The following is an 18019-nucleotide window of genomic DNA, read 5'->3' on the forward strand; positions in this document are numbered from 1 at the left end:
ATTTTGATTGCCTAATAAATTCAATTAAGATTTGTAGAGAGTTGGGCCAAATTGTTTTATATTTTTGCTTTACATTCCTGGGTTTCAGTATACAACAATAAAAGACAACACCAGCATCAGTCATTTGTGGAAATGGTTGCATTTGCCTGAGAGTAACGTCTTATGTCAACTCTAGCATGCCTCTTTCTCATACAGAGCAATAAAAGAATGGAACAATATTCAGAATAAACTAAAAGCTAAAGCTGATACTAAACTGAACTTTTTGGGGAAATGTCTTGGTAGTGTTTGCCTTTTCACACAAGGCAACCCACTTACTATTTACATTAAGATTTTGTTCATTTGAACCTTGACCAAAATCTTTATCCTTCATCAAGTCATTCTTCTTAAACCATGGAGACTCTGTAAGACTTTTGCCTAAACCTAACATATCCTAACATAGTGGTGTCATGTCAGAAAATCTAAATTGTTATAATTGTAAAAAGTGTTTAAGACTGGTATCAAGCAACCTTTTATTTGGTGAAGTTAAGGAACTGTTGAGAGCTGGAGGCACAAAAGCTAAAAAAAAAAAGAATTTATAATTTCAAGTCGGTATACTTTTGGTTTACCCCAACTGGTGGTGTGTAGCCCACAGCTGTGTTTCCTTATTGGTTTGGCTTTGGCTGTGTGTGTGTGTGTCTGTATGCATGTATGTGTTACACAGTGTCCTGAAAACAGGTGAGAGGGAGAGAAACAGAGATATAAAACCAAAAACAGGCAGAGAAAGACAGCAATTTAAGTGAGAGAGACTGACAGAGACTTGAGAGCCTCAGAAAGATGACTGAAGGAGAGGGAATAACATGCAGCCCCCCTCCCCACTGATGTCAGCAGTGCATCATTCCATTAGTTACTATGAAAGGTGGGAGGTCGCAGCAGGAGGGTCTGTTGAAAATGTGTTGGGGGTCTGTTGAAAGTGTCTGGAGTTGATATGCACATGTGTGTGTGTGCACTTCACTGTGTGTGTTTCAAGATGTGGTATTTCCACAGATTGCGAATCCTTTTCCAGAGCTGGTCTGGAATCTGCTACATACCTTGTAAAGTGCACTTTTCTCACCATGAATTTGATTAGTGACGGATCATAAACTGGGACCACATACCTTCAGCAATACTTTACCACACTTAAACATGCTTAAACAAGGCGTGTATTACTGAAAATGTTATTATTAGTATTGATTATTTTTCATGATAATGGAAAATGACAACAATGTGTCAAGTCTCCTCTCTGTTTTTGAATTATAATTGTTCTATAAATCTCAGTCTGCAAACAAGGGTTAAAATTAAATGAAAAAAATGCTAAACAATTTTATTTAAACAGATTGCTTTGCATGAATGGCCAGATCATTTTGAAGCATAGTGCAGCTGATGCCGATCAATCAATATAAGCGTGACTTAGTGCTGCGTCTACAATAGCACAATAATTCATTTAATGGATAAACAATGCAGAACCATTCCATGTTCGTGTACCATTGACTGTAAGAGACTTTCTGCTGGATTATAACGTCATTAAAATCCTTTCCTCATGAATTGTGCAGTTACAGTTAGACCTTTGCCAAATATACAGATGATCTTCTCATGAATTATGTGTTTCTACATCATTTTAGTTGATCTTGTCCTTTTGGGTTTGAGGGATCATCATATCAGTCTAATTCAATTATATTTAGTACCAGTTGATCTGATGTGGTTCAATATGAAAGGAACATACATTTACAAAGAAACACATATTTTAGTTTGGGCATCAAACATCCATGATTTTCTAAGTCAATTTGTCTAAAAAACATATCTAGAAAGCATATCAACATACAGTAGTTGCTATGTTGATATGCTTTCTGAAGGCCATTCTTCAACTTCTTACTTACATTTCCTCATTTCAATCTTTCACACATCACAGGTACATGAGTTAGACACAGTTTAGTTAATATGCTTTTATGGAAGCAAACAAGTTTCTCACATACTGTTTATATTTATATTCATATATTAAAAACAAATATATACTTACAGCTCTGACACTGATCCTCCTTGGGTCCCCAGCAACGACCATTACAGGAACGATTGCACTTTTGACCTGCACACAAGTTGAGGGAAAGAGATGATTGGCATTTCAAATGGTTACTTAATCGCAAAATATGATCAGTATCAACCTTCAGAAATCCATATTAGCTGAACCTAAAAATAGGCTGGAGGCTGTTAGTCTGGAGTCTGTGTGCCCTCAAGCACTACGTTGAAGCCCAAATTGATCCAAAAAGTGAGTGAAGCTGTAGGTGTTTCTTTGAGTCAACTTTAAAATCTGTGTATTTTATAAGCAACATGATTATATTAACTTGAAGTGTTTTTCTTGTCAGGCAAGACTTCCAAATAAGTGCATTTCAAGGATATTTTGTGTGCTTGATAATTATTATAATTAGAATCTGACATAATTAACGCAATCTGCAAGAGATGTAGGTGTTGTAATACTTCACAGGACGGCTGTGTAGTTAACTATACAACGATGATGATGTTGATAATAGCTATTCATTGATTATATTCAAATATAATGCTTTCAACTTTTTCTTTAACTGAATTTTTTTCAAGGATTCCTATTACAAGTGCAGTGCTTGTTTAAAATGTACCTATTTACAACAGGCCTGATTGCTGTGCGTTCTGTTTTGCTTGTTGAGGTTGAGAACCCTCATTGAACAACTTTATTGCGCTTCCCTGGTTCCTGAGCAATACACATAGTTGCATTCCCAAGCAATGCTATACAGTAATTTACCCGTCAAAGAACGAGCTGAACCTACAGTAGCATACCATTTGCCCAAATAACACTTACTTTCTACTTCCTTTAGCTGCTAACCGGTGTCCCCTCTCAGTAAACAAGGAAGTTTGTACATAGCACACTTCTAATTAATATCACCATTGGATCTCAATAGCTCACACTCTACACTGCACTTTCTTTGGTCCTCAGCAATATACCCGCCAAGTGTGATCGGATGACAGACATCCAGACAGACAGATCTTTTCAGTTTTTTGCATTTTACAATGAAGATGATGTAATTCGCCGTCCACCAGTACCATTTTGTACATGCTGTCCCAGTCTTACAACCTTGAATAACCTTGACAAAGACGTTCCTTGATGCTGGTCCACTTTAAATCTCCCCAGCATGAAACAAGCACACATCAGGTTGAGATAAAAGCAGTAAAGCGGCAGGAAGCAGCAGCAGAAAGCAGCATCATACCCTCAGAGCTTTAGCCAGTGCCTTTCTGTTTTTTTGGAGGACTTAATTGACTGTCTGGTAATTGACTGCGAGGGAAGTGAGCCTGGATAAGTGCAGAAGTGCTGTCCTCTGTCCATCAGCCTCTCCAGATGAGAGCTATTAGCACCGATACTGACTCTATTCCCCAACACGAGCCTCTCCATCTTCTGCCCTCTTCTTCCTCCTCGTCTGTGCCCCTCCACACATTTCATCTCTTTCATCCACTATCCACCACTCGCTGATTCATCTCTCTTCTGTGGCTCTCTTTTACTTAATGTCTATCCCTGTCTCTCTTTGCCTTTTTACAGTCAGCCCCTCTTCTTTTCTCTGCTCCTCCAGTCCCTTCCTCTCAAACTAGCACGTTGACAACGGTTGAGAAAGAGAGGTTGACAGCCTTGACTGTATGAAAAGCAGCACACAAACAGGATAATAGTACAAATGTCAGCCAGTGATAAGTGGTTGTCTGACATTGTCAAGTGTGCCGAACCTCTGCTGTACTCTGTTATAACTCTGTTCTCCTCTACTCCTGGCACCCGGCAAAAAGTCAAGACAAAGAGTTTTCATTTACTGTCCAAGGTCTTCACTATCTCAACTTATACATTCTCAGTGACCTAGAATAAACCTGTCCCACCCCTCTTACTGCACCATAATCTTTTACAGCTTTCTTAAAACAGCCGCCGAAGGTTAAAATGTCGGAAAATGCTGCCATGCAAGGGCCAGTATGGGGTAATAGACAGATGGCTTGTCTTCAACTGAATCAACGGGGCATAGATTTTAAAATTACTGTGCTGTTTTTTAAAAAGACAACCAAAATAAACAACAACCGCAGCACAAATAAGTAATTATTGTGTCTTCCCATAGAATGAAATGTAGATTATGTTCTCAATTGTGGATTTCAGGTTTGGAGACCCTTGATCTTGAAGCAGAGTAGAAGACTTGCACAGGAGTAAGGGGTCGATCCAGGGCTAACAGGCTGCAGGGAGGAGGTTGATTGAGCAGAATATCAATGCTTGGAGCTGGTAATCTGCATGTGAAGCCCTCAGCAAGTGAGAGGGAATCCAAGGCCATGGGCAGAGACTGCCTTTTTTTCTTCCATAATGATTAGGCCTTTGAATGTGTAATTTTCTATTGTAGAGGTATAAGACGAGACAGCTTTAAAAAAAAAAGAGAAGAAAAACAACAACAACGGATTTAAATGTCAAACAGCTTGAGCACTAAATTAATAACAGAAGCTGTGTGTGTTAAGATCTTAAATCAGTGATTGAATAGAAAAGGGTCAGATGAGGTGATTTAATGAATCTTTACTTCACTCACTGCCACCTCCCCCCCCCCCACCCCCTTACAGATTAAATATGCTTTATAATTCTTAACATTTAATAAAGTGTCTTCCAGCTGGCCACAGTGGGGCCTTATTATGACATGAGTGAGTATCATTATGCGATGGTTATGGTAAGTAAAGTGACAGAATGGGGTCAAGGAGTGCTTTTGTGATGAGAATGTTTTGCTGCCCACATCAGTCAATGGAGCAGTTTAAAATATGGAGTCTTCTTTGTACAAATGTTCCAGCCCCATCTGCTTTTTGAAATGCCTGAAAGCCTAACCATATTTCTTAAAACCTAACTTTTGGTCTGCTCAAAATCCTCTAAGTTTGAGTTCCCTGCAGACAGAGCTGACTATGCTTTAAATAAAGATTGTTTAATACAAATGAGTCATCACATATGCAGTCATGAGCCAGCCTCATTAGCAGGGTACTCTGCCACAACTAGCTTCCAGGTGTGAATGAGTAAAAGTGTGAATGCTCTCAGTTAAACATTCATTAAATGAAAGGTTGAAATTAAAACATGTCTTTTACACTTTGTTGGGTTACTTACATGAGACACTACTGTTGGTGGGCACCACCACAGCATGCATCCGAGGGTTTTTTACAATGTCCTGCCAATGGATTGTGTCCGCATGACACAGGAACTTGTTCTTGTCAACATACACGCCTCCACTCAGGATCTCTGTGGAGAAAAGAGAGCACACATTCAATGATGATACACAAAGGGCTTCCTGGGGACTTTTTCTGATGGGCAATGCACCTAATTCATCAATCCTGCTACCAGGCTCCTGATGTGATTTTTGAATTACAAGCGTTCCTCCCCAGCATCATTTTGTAATTAACAACTGACATGTCCAGACACTACACTTTACCAATATTGGAAAGACACCCTTTCCTTTTCTTTCCATCTTGTATTGTGGTATGGCTTGGGAACCTGAATCTGGCAAATAAGAACAGACTTGCTCGGCTTTTCAAAGTGAGCAGCACAGTTATTGGGGTTAGTCAGCTGCAGCTCTCTGACCTCTAATATAGGCAAGACCTAAGAAAGGTTCAGGCCATATTGCCATGTCCTGATCACCCCCCTCCCCTGTAGAGATAATTGGAGCTTCTACTTTCAGGCTGAAGATGCAGACTTCCCAAAACCATATACACCGTGTCCTTTGTGTGCTCAGCAATAGTTTGCTGATTTTGCACATGTGAACTTGGCCCCTACATGTTTTCAGCATTCAGCTACTGCATTTTAACCGTTAAGATTGTGCATTATGTTCATTTTTTGTGTGTTTTGGTTCTTGGTGCAACTCACATTTCTCCTAGTGTGAAAATACAGTTTGACTTGAGGCAAGAGCAGGATTTGGGTTTTGGTTGGAACAGCTTATCTTGAGACATATACAACAAATGAAGGTTGTTGCAGGGGTCAGGCAGGCAGGACGAAGCTGTGTCATATTACCATTTTTTGTTTTCGCATCCTTCTATTCCCACACTGGGAAACAGATCAATTATGCCTCACTACAACAACAAAATCCATCTGGAAGGGACAGCAGCCCTTACAAGTTTGTAATTTTATATTTCATGAAGGTGGTGGAGAAAGAATCATGTGTCCTGTCATCATAATATGCATCACCTTGTCCAACCAATGATTGCAGTGGTTTTATTCATTTTGTCACACACACACACACACACACACACACACACACACACACACACACACACACACACACACAGTCTGTTGAATTATTGGATACGGAGGGTGGTTCCGATTATTGTTATGCAGGACTTTAGAAAATGCCTAATCCTGACTTTTATGTGAGAAAGAGTGGGAAAAAACAGAAAGAAAGACGAATAAGGACGAGAAAAAGCCACAGAGAGACGGAAGGCAGGAAAGAAAGCCCTACAAACAGATTACTGACACAGGGCTGAAACTGACAAGACACATAATCATACACGGGACGCCCTGCAAGCACCACATTGCAACAGCCAAATACAATATCATCCCACAAAGACCTGATCTAGTGATTATTTTTGGATAATAGGTTGTGGTGTTACCTACACAAGCATCCAACCTCAGCTCTCCTTCTCTATCTTTCTGCACGTTTGGTGGGAGTTGGGGAAAGAAATTAATCCTACCTCTCACCACAGGAGGGATATAGCTCGGCTAGGAGGAGGTCGTGTCTCAAATTCTAATTGTTTGCACAATAAGATGCTGCTGGCTAAGTAAGGCAATAGCCAAACCAACACAAAAGGCACAGCAGTTGTTATGACAAAATGCCAACAGGACATATCAACCCTGGTTAAGCAAGATAAAAATACTTCCTCCTGGGTATTCACCTTTGTATGGCTCATGGGTCTGTAATCGGAGCACTGCATGTTAAGGTGCATATCCGAGACATATTCAAATGTATATGCATTTTTTGTAACCATGTATGAATAAAGAACATGTCGTAGCTAAAGCATCACCAGGACCAGCATTTCAAATAAAACACATTGCTTGCCTATTGCTTGATAGCTTTGACACCATGATGAAAAATGTAACATGGATACATGTAGAGGCAGTTTAAAAGGATCCAAACCTGATATATATCGACTGGACAATTATTAAAGAAGGCTATAATTTCACATTTCCTTTTCACCTGAGTTACGACTTTATTCTCATTGGTGGATCCAACCACCGTTTTTCATGAATCTAATCTGGGTACGCAAACAAAAAATTTGAATTTAGGTACCAACTCTTGCCAGGATTATTAAATGTGTGGTAAACAAGTGAGACAAGGTGTTTTGACTAATTCCAGCTGGATGGGAGCAGCATTCACACTCTCAAACACATTGTATAAACAGACTGGCAAAAAAACCACTCTCTGTTCAACACTGTCACAACAAGTGACCCTCAACACCATCCAAAGGGGTTCCACCATCTTGTAATGCTTCCTCGCACATATTATACATTTGGATCTGCACACACATACACACACTTATAGTACACACACTAAAGTGCAGTGTGACATGACCAAGTTCAAAATGCTGGAAAACTGTTTAATTGGCTCCTTGCTGGTGCTTTGCCCAGGACAGTTACAGCATTTCCCATGGCCTCTGTCACCAATATTTGAATAATTAACACAAATATATTGCATAACACTCACAACATGCAGAACTTGTGCAAGCGTTCGTTTTCATTACAAGTAAATGCTTGGCATGCACATTTGCTGGGTGTTCAGTTGGTGGCCAGGGGGAGATCAATGGTTAAATCTTTGTTGTTGATTGTTTAGTGGGTAGAGAAAAAATCTTAATTAGTTTGTTCATGTAGCTAAAGCTGGTCTCTCCATACTACCCCCTCCCCTCTCACTTCATCCTGAGAGCAACTCCTGCCGTCTCTGAATGAGTGTATGGCTTCTAAAGGCAATCTTCAATATCAGGATGTATGACCGTTGGATTAAAACAATATAAAATTCAAGGAGGCAGAACAAATGTATGCAGGCAATTATTTTGATGGTAAGTGCCGGTTGTGGTATTTTTTTCCCTTTATTGCAGTGTAGGGATGACTTTGATTAAGACTGGGAGGCAAATAGCAAACCAATGATCAGAAAAAAAAGCCATATTAATGAGTTTATGAGAGTGCATTTATAAGTGGTGTGTGGATTGTTTAATGAAGAAAAATGTAGGACAAAAATAACTTTAGTGTTGGAGGACTACATTATCAAACTTTTGCAATCAGAACACAACAAAAAATACATGAATACAGATATTCTACTCCTTTCAGGCGGCAAAATACACTGTACACATAACGTGCAGAAAAACCAGCCAGCTTGAAAAGGAAACAGTAACACAGTCAGCAAAACAGTAGTTAAAAAGATAGAATGACTGTAAAAGATTCAGGAAGAAACTCAAACAGTCAGGCAATTACAGTAGATAGACAGGTATTCAATCAGAAAGACAGGGGAGTTTCTCCTCTCCTCGATCAGCGGGCCTGGGGATTTCACCCTGGGACTTCACTGTACTGTCTTATTGACTCCAAGAGCTTCAACTTGGTCTCGGCTCAGCGCTGCTATCAGCTCAGTGGAACAGAGGGGAGAAACTCTGCGGGAAGATGAAGATACATTCTGGGTCAAAGAGGCTAAATGCTGGGGCGCAGATCCTGCTGTACACCCCAGCAGCAGTGGAAGGCAGAAGTTGTTGCTAGGATTCACTGAACAGACAGACCAGCATAACTGCCACAATAAGGGGATGAGTGCACGCATAGAGACATTTCTCAGAAAGAAACATGTTAAAAATACATTTACATATACACATGCTTGGCTCAGGGTTGGCAGTAATGAGGCCCGCAATACTATACGTGCTTTGAGCATCAATTTAGTAACCATTGGACTTTATCAGTGGCCTTGTAACTCGAAGGACACTAATTATAAACCCTACAACATTAGTGGCAATGTAGGTAGGAATGTCAGCTGTATTTTACCGGCTTTCTTTGAATGCTATTATAAAAATATGTCAGTGGAATTGAATTAAATATATATGTCTGGGAAGCGCACAATAGCCATGTTGCTGCGCCCTTACCAACTACGGATATAAAAGGAAAATAAGATAATCAATACGTAGTTCCATAGCGAAAACAGAAAATGAGAGTGTTATGCACACTCACAGAAAACTGAGTGCAGAGAAAAGAGAAAACAACATTCAAGGAGAACTTGACCACTTCAATTTCAACAATAAATGTATAGATGAAAGAATGAGTGAGTGAAAAATAAAAATTGTACATACTGTTTGGATAGATAAAGAATAAATTACATAGAGTGATGGATGGTCACTTATGGGAGAATGAATGACATCTCTTTTATCAGCCTCATCCATCAGTGTATCTATTCATGCGTCGTGATAGATGATGGCTACAGAAAAATATAATGAGAAAGAAGAAAAAAATCTAAAGCATGTCTAAAATATGGTTGCAAAGGATGAATATATGATGCATGAATTAGTGAATGGATCTGGCTGATGAAGCAGTCCCACTCCAGAGGCTGCATCCTCTTCAGCACTCCTACACCCACTTCTAACAAAATCATAAACAACCAGCCATGAGTTTTAAGAGAAGTTTTCTTCCAGGTTTCCAGACGCTGCTCATGTTGCCACGCATGTGCTGCGTCAATCACTGTGCTCTGAGTTGCTCCGTTTCAGACAGGAGACGTCAGGACAGCAAATCTCTGCCTTTGCTCTACAAATAGGTGATCTCCCCTCACATCCATCATCTGCTGCAGATTCATACTTCCTTCCTTGCCCTCCAGTCCCCACTGTTGCCAAGGAAATGCTTGCGTCATCCAGGTGCAAAGTGCATGTGTGTATTTGTATGTATTTGCATTGAGGGAAAAGACAAGAACAAGATAAATGAGTTCACACAAGTACAGGGATTTGCCTTTTATATTCATGTGTACATGGACGTGTACGAGAGGAAGAGACAGACCATGAGAAACTCTGTGCATACAAAGAGGGAACTCTGTGTTTGTGTGTGTGACAGAGCATTGTTCAATTCTTTTTAGATCTTCCGTTCCATGCGTGTGGATGGAGATACTCGATTACTCAAATGCATATATATTTTTCTATCATCTTAATGACAGAGTTCGTTGTCTCAATAGATAATGATATGTCAAAACAAATCATTTTGTGGGGTTCCACAAGGTTGAGTGGTAGGACAACTACTCAATAAATGTTATAGCTCTCGTGGCCTATAGGTGAGGGACCCACAAGAGACAGAACATTTAAAAAATGATCTTCAAAATGAGGCATTTTAGGGATGGATGACTTGTAGATGCACGTATGCGTCAAGCTTTACATCCAGAGCTACAGCAGCTGTTTCCCAACAGTTTTGAAAGGCCGAGTAGTACTCTGATGAACGATGACCTGAATTTAAGGTCTAAAATGTGTGGAGTGCCCAGCCAATCTATATATAAACCCCTTGGTGGTCTTCTCTGTCCATAGATGTATTTTGCTGATAATACCACACACATTTCAGTGGCTGTAATTTGAAAAGTGACCAATTGATGGTTGATTTTACATATTAGTGCCTGGATGCCATACAATGTTTACCAGCGCAACCATATTAACTTGAATATTTCATGTATGTTCTTACTGTCAGAGAGAGATCATGCCAATACAAATGAATGATCTAGGAATAACCATTAGCTTCCGGTGGTGTGTCATCTTTGACTTTGAACTTGATTTAAGGGCTCTCTTTTCAACACAGTGAAACTAATGCACATTTTTAAATCAGGTCTACGTCTACACACATACTAATTCAATAAAAAGTCAAATGAAGTGTCTTCATACCCAATAAATGAATTCCTTAATACAAGATCTTTAGTGCGAAATGTCTTGCAGCGTGCTTCACAAACTTCATATTTCTATTAAAGGTCCCATGTCATGCTTTTCCGGTTATTACCCGTCCCCTTGTGTGTTATGAAGGTTTTTATGCATGTAAAGGGTCTGCAAAGTCGCAAACCCTCAAAGTACACCCTGTAGCGAGTAAAACTCTAACACAGAAAATACCTGTCTATGCTGCCCCAGAACGCCTCGTTGGAGATTTTTATTTTTCCATTTTTTTCTTCCCGAGTATAGTAACCATACCCAGGTCCAAATGGACCAATCCGTGGAGCTCCTCACACACACACACACTTACTCAGCCTTATCTTTTCTCAGCCGCGCTACTCCGCGGAGTTTCGCCGGCACACACCTTATCTTTTCTCAGCCTCGGCTCCGTGGATCTCCACTCACAGTTCGCCACACACTCACGTGTGTGTGTGTGTGCTCAGGCTGAGTTCCTCGGTGTCTCGTTGTCTCGCAGACCCCACGCAGCAACCAGGAAACAACACCAGTAATCCAGCTCACACTCCTCGAGCGGAGCAGCGAGCCCCGCAATGTCCCGCCAACACGGCACCCAGACCCCACGCAGCATTCTCATCTGTTTGTCATTACTGGTGTCCTTTTCTGGTTGCTAACAAACGCCAGAGTAACACATAAACACAGAGCACAGTGGGCTCATAGGGAGGGGGGGGGGGGGGGCAGGAGCTCCAACAAGCCGTTTAGGACAGAGAGTGAATACACATACTATACAGAGATGCTGTATGAGAAAACCAATGTGATTTTGGAACATTGAACAATGTAAATCTATTCTAGTTGACCTCAACAATGGAATTATGATCAGTAGAAATGCCCATGACATGGGACCTTTAAGGTCAATGGATGGAGCCCCTCCCACACAAATGGCATGCAACTTTAACATATCTACGCAGTCCCCAAGCGAAATGGTGGTACCAATGTAATTGCACTTTTATGTGTTTAACTATTGACCTGAAAAGAACAACTGCATTCATTTGACTACATACTTTGCGAGAGGTTCACAAGAGAGATGGCAGCGCTGGGATTTGACTGTCTCTCACACTGCGGTCAAGAGCAGCAGCGTGGGCTGGTTGGCTGTGTGTGTGTGTGTGTGTGTGTGTGTGTGTGTGTGTGTGTATCAAATTGGAACAAAAATGAACTCTCAAAGGTTTATGGAAAGAGAAGCATTATAATGGAAGAAAATGACAGATATTGAAGATTGAATGGAGAGAAAAACACATCCATTGAATTAATGATTTTTTTATTTCTTTAAGAGTACATATGTTCAGTATGTACAGTATGTGTCTTCCTGTGTGTCTGCATATGTATGTGAAGACACTCAGGTCTCCCACATTAAATGCACATTTAATTTTTAACATGGTGAATGACATTCATGGCTGAGTGGCTGTGGCAGTGCACAGCATCACGTGTGCAGCAGGAGGCTCACACTTTGCAATTTCTGTGGATAATTTACAATCTCTTTTATCCAAACGCAAAAATAACTGAATTTGAAACCATTAGTCTCACCAATGCCTGTTATTTCCTTTAAACCTAAATCTGGCTTTTCAGTGTTTGGGTGAAAAACAAGTCGGAAAATCTCATATAAAAGGTAGGCTAAAATAAGTGACAAAGGGAGGAAAAAAGAAAAATACCGTAATGGAGAAAACATAAATCGTTTTCAAGAGGCAAGAGCTGTGGATAAAACAATAGCAACATAAGGAAGAGCCTAAGGGAGGCTGTGGCGCAGAGGATTAGTGCGTTGGTGTTCGGATCAGGGGAGCACGGTTCAAACCCCACTGCAGTCAGCATGTAGTTGTGTCCCTGGGAAAGACACTTCACCCCAAATTGCTCCTGTGGGGATTGTCCACAGTATTGAGTATGTAAGTCGCTTTGGAAAAAAGCATCTAACAAGTCAAATGTGAAAAATTGCGGTCTTTGAGGAGACAGAAGAGAACATAACTGCCTTCATGCATTACATATGATATTGGTATAAAAATGATGTTAGATTAAAAAAGAACTAGACATTGAGCATACAAGTATTACTATCTTAAATATGACTGGGTGTGATTGTTTTATGACTTCAGAAAGAAAACCATTTTATGCTCATATTCAATCTTTACAATTGATACATTGTTCTAATCTACGAAATAACATGTGTCCTTTTTATCCTTTGTGTTACTCGGGAGGAGAAATGCTGTTGAGGTATTTGCTGAGGTATAGTAGATGGCATGGGGGCGTCGGCCATGGCCCCCATCCCCCAAACATACGCCTCTTATCCGCCAAGATAATTGCATTCACAGGCTGCTGATTACATTTGGCCCATCCCTCACGCAATTGTTTCCTATGAGTCTTTATGAAAAATGGCTGAGATTTGGGGATTATGGAATTATACCCGAGCAAGGCAAAGCATCTGCTTAAAGATGAGAAGAGGAAAACATAAAATCATGACAGAATGTTTATGGAAGGAGGGGGGCTGGGTATCTTTGCTCTTTTTCAACTTAAACTGTGATAAAGCCTTGGTAATCTGAGCTTTATGGGTAGGGCGGAGGAGGAGGAGAAAATCATATTACAATACCTTGAGATAAGACAAATCTGCAAGCAAGAAAAACAAAACCATGAAAACAGCTGAGGAGAGAGACAAAGAAGTAAAACAAAACAGATTAACAAGGGGACAAACAAGTGAGTGATTTAAAAAAAGACTAAAAGGACCTTCAATTGCTGCTGCTGAGGGCCACTTAGCTTATCAAGGCTGATGTGTGATCAGGCTGCCAGCTGAATTTGAATGAGCCACGCTCTCTGGAATGTGCAAAACAAAACAGGGTCTGAGAGAAGGAGAAGTAAAGAAGGAAAACCAAGAGCAGAAAGAGCCTACAGTATCTTACCACAAGCATACCAAGTATGTTGGTTTACCACCGAGGAAGTTGGCTTCAATCAGTGCATTATTTGCTAAGGCAACAACACGTCATGTGGCCTTATTTTTCCAGGCCCAGCCCAAGTTAATAATATAATCATCTAAATGTGTTATTTTTGTAACACAGTGATGATGTAATTTAGTCCGATAAGTGTGTCAGGGTTTAGAGGGTCAGCATTGATGTCACACAATTAGTGGTACTTGTTATGAGCCACTAATCAAACACGATGGCAAAGTTGTTAAGCTGTGCCACTCCAAGATGTCACACACAACTGTAGAGTTTGATGGATTATTTTGGACTACGGAACAATTTAAGAAAGGACTGATAGCAGCTGAGGTGCCCACTGTTATGATTGACACCATTTGTCTTCTTTTCAATGCACATATGCTGGTTCTGGATCATACTACTGTGGTAAATACATAAGAAAGGCAGCAGAAAGTAATCCAATAGTAGCTTTATTTATATGTAATGATAGGGTAATATGTATGTATATTGCTTGGCCTTTGATGTGCCATGTAATACATTACATTACATGTTACGTTAGACACTTTTATCCAAAGCGACTTACATACTCAATACTGTAGGCAATCCCCACAGGAGCAATTTGGGGTGAAGTGTCTTGCCCAGGGACACAATGACATGCTGACTGCAGTGGGGTTTGAACCTGTGCTCCCCTGATCCGAACACCAACACACTACTCCACTGCGCCACAGCCTCCCATGTATCTTAAAAGAAAAATGTTTTGACACAGGTTAAATGTCTTACAATGGCAACCAGCATTATTTTATTAGCATCAACAGATGTATTGCCTGCTAAAAGGTAAATAGCAGCTTTGTTACTTTGTTACAGCCTGTTACGTTATTACTGCACTGGGTGTATAATCACGCTCCAGTTAAAACAATGAGACTACCAATGAACCAAGCTATGAAATATTTGCCAATGGTCTACTATCACTAAAGATACAGAGAACTTCAATACAAAGTTCCTGCTAATATTTAACATCATGGATGATTAAAATAATGGTGTAAGCCGGTTTCAACATCATGGAGGTTCTTTTCAATCACTGCCATTACATGCAGAGTTGGGTATAACGCGTTACAAAGTAACGAGTTACACTACTCCGTTACCGACAAAAGTAACTCGTTACTTTTATAATTCAGTAATCACACTACAGTTACTAACATTGCCCCGACACGCGTTACTTCGTTACTTTTATAAAATCAGTCATAATCACACTGACAGACAAGAGGGGTTTCCGCCGCAGGTTTCTATGTACGTAATCTGCGCGACTTGCGCGTCCACATCTCCGCGTGCAGTGCTGCATAAACATGGCAGAGTCAGCGATAACGTTCGAGGGGTGGAGGTATGCCCATTATTTTGAGTTCGTCCGAAGAATAGACAGGAATGTGACGGTGAGGTGCAAACTGTCCAGGCCAGAAGCTGTTATACACTGCTGCAAACACCACGTCAAACCTCAACAAACACCTGCAAAGAACACATGCTAAGGTGAAGCTAATAGCTAAGGACCCCCGAACCCAGAGTGAGGATGTTGTGAGTGCGCCACCGCCGAAGCAGAGATGGACAGGCTTGTAGCATCCTTCATAGTAGAGGTAATGTTGCCCATTTGCACAGTGGAATCACCATCGCATCGTTCAGAGATATACTGCGCAAAATACAGATAGCAGGAGACAGAGGACAGCCATGGTCAGAGCTATCTGGATCAGTCTTATGCGACAATGGAAACTGAACTAAAGAGAACATTTGAAACTTTAGCAGTCTGCGTGATCTGCCTGTAGGGAGGGGCGGGCCGGCCCTGCGAGTAAAGTAACGAGTAAAGTAACGAGTAAAGTAACGAGTAAAGTAACGAGTAAAGTAACGAGTAAAGTAACGAGTTACTTTATGTAGAGAGTAACGAAGTAGTGTAATATATTACTTTTTTTTAAAGTAATATGTAATATGTAATATATTACCTTTTTTTAGTAACGACCCCATCTCTGATTACATGTTACCTTCTTTCAAATGTGTGCTCTCTTTATCTCTCTCAGTTCTGGTAAACAGAGTGTGATGTTGGCAAAAGTGTTTTAGTAATTAAAAACATTACTTAAGAATCCTGCTATTTGTATTTGTTTCTCTGTCCTGAAGGTAAGACTGCCCACCCATTGTGTGATGTCAGCCGACATTACATTGTCTCAGGAAAAACTGAGCAGATGCTTTGAGACCACACCCGTGACCAAGCTGACCTCTGTGTATGGGCAATAAAATGTGCCTCCCAGCCTGGTTGTTGCAATAACACACAATAATAAAAAACTGAATATGACATTATCAAAGACGCACCTGGTAGATGTGATGGCGCTTCAGAAAAATGCCATATATGGAAGCAAGATATTTTTAGCATTACATTACATTACACGTTACTTGTTAGACGCTTTTATCCAAAGCGACTTACATACTTATACTCAATACTGTGGGCAATCCCCACAGGAGCAATTTGGGGTGAAGTGTCTTGCCCAGGGACACAACGACATGCTGACTGCAGTGGGGTTTGACCCTGTGATCCCCTGATCCCCCTGATCCGATCACGAACGCACTAAACCAATGCGCCACACGCACCCGCATCACAAAAAATAAATATACCATAGAGAAAGGTCTGGACACGCTTTTAAAAATGTTTTATTTGTTAAAGTCATGTCTGGTGTTGCATGTACTAACACCCACCATATCTCTGTACGGACCTGAGATGAACAGGAAAATCCTGTTCATGTCCCATTACCCATCGCTGCCCCCATCAATAGCTGTTTCACTTACCCAAGGCTTCGGCATAAGAGGCAAGAAATATGCATATTAATTATTAAGATGCCAGGGGAGAAAAAGGAGGGGTTGTATCGTTATGGGTAATCTGTGTGTTCATGTGTGTGTCGGCGTTGAAAAAAGGTTACTAAATTGTTTCTGGGAGCCAGGTTTCTCTTAAACTTGTGAAAAGCAAGTCTAAATGACAACAATTTAAATTGGGAATTATATAGCTAGAAATATCAGCCATTTTATCCCACTGTTTAAATATGGTCTGTATATCTTGTCAGTATATAACATATGATCCACAGATAAACTGCTATCTCAGACCCAAATCCTATCATCTTTGTAAACACATTATACAAAGTGTCATGTGGAAAATGGATGGTACAAATGATTACAAATTAAAACTACAAGAACTAAGTTTAAAAACACACCAACCGCCTAACCCTGATTTCAGAACTTTTTTATATGAATGTTAAACACCTCATGACTTAACAGTGAACATCTTTTATCACCTTGAGTCCACACAGGTGTCCATTTAGGCCTCATAACTAAGTTGATAGAAAGTGACATTTTCCTCAGTGGCTTTTGAGACCCACTGAGCTGTCAGTCAGCTCCTATTTTATTTTATTTCCCATCTCATTTTGGTCCTCCTCTGAGATGAGCACTGAGCGCCTCTGACATCAAAGACCTGTCTGAAACACAGACTGGCCTTCAGAAAAAAAGTCAGAGCCGCATGTCAAGGCTGCACAGCCATGCACTGACAGCCAGTCAGTGGTAGTAACTGAACATGACAATCCCAGCGTTTGTTTTAAATCTGCAAGCAGATCTTTGGCACACTTTTTAAAACATGGAATAATAAATAGAAAGTCCAAAAGAACAGGAACATCAATCAGAAAAGGGTGAAGCCCTTCTTTTGTTTTGTTTAACTTTGGCTGTATGCATGTTACGTATAGTGTGACACAGCAGTGTTCAGTCAAAGATAGAAAGTTACCAAGTATTAATACTATGCACAGTTTTGAAATGACAGGTGAAGTCACTGAGAAGAGTCATACTGTTGTTTTACTGCAAAGAGAACACGAGAACAAAACATATAGTGATATTTAACTTGGACATTTGATCATATATAATTTGAGCAACCATTTGAACATAGTGTCTAGTTTAAACTTTGCACAGTTGAAGTTGCTGAGAACACGTTACGTAACATATAGGGCATATTAATCCCCAGCACACACACTTAATCAGACATAACACTCATTCTGTCTCTTGTCTCGTGATGAAACAACAGTGTAGAATTCAGAAGAGATATTTACTAAGTGATCAGCGTCCTATTGGTCTCTGAGCCAGTTTTACATCGAAATCATGGCAGATCTTAG

The 18019-nt window shown here is 40.3% G+C and overlaps 1 protein-coding gene across 2 annotated transcripts in view; it reads right to left on the bottom strand.

Annotated features, from left to right (window-relative positions):
* The window catches only part of LOC117485672 (receptor tyrosine-protein kinase erbB-4-like), a 304065-nt gene that overhangs the window by 97273 nt on the left and 188773 nt on the right, over positions 1-18019 (bottom strand). For both annotated transcript variants that reach the window (XM_034134304.1, XM_034134302.1), the window contains exons 4-5: positions 5138-5269; positions 2033-2098 (exon numbers count right to left, since the gene is read on the bottom strand). In XM_034134304.1, the coding sequence (XP_033990195.1) occupies positions 2033-2098; positions 5138-5269 (198 nt within the window). The remainder of the gene's footprint in view (positions 1-2032; positions 2099-5137; positions 5270-18019) is intronic.

This window comes from Trematomus bernacchii, unplaced genomic scaffold, assembly GCF_902827165.1.
Source record: "Trematomus bernacchii unplaced genomic scaffold, fTreBer1.1, whole genome shotgun sequence".
Lineage (NCBI taxonomy): Eukaryota > Metazoa > Chordata > Actinopteri > Perciformes > Nototheniidae > Trematomus > Trematomus bernacchii.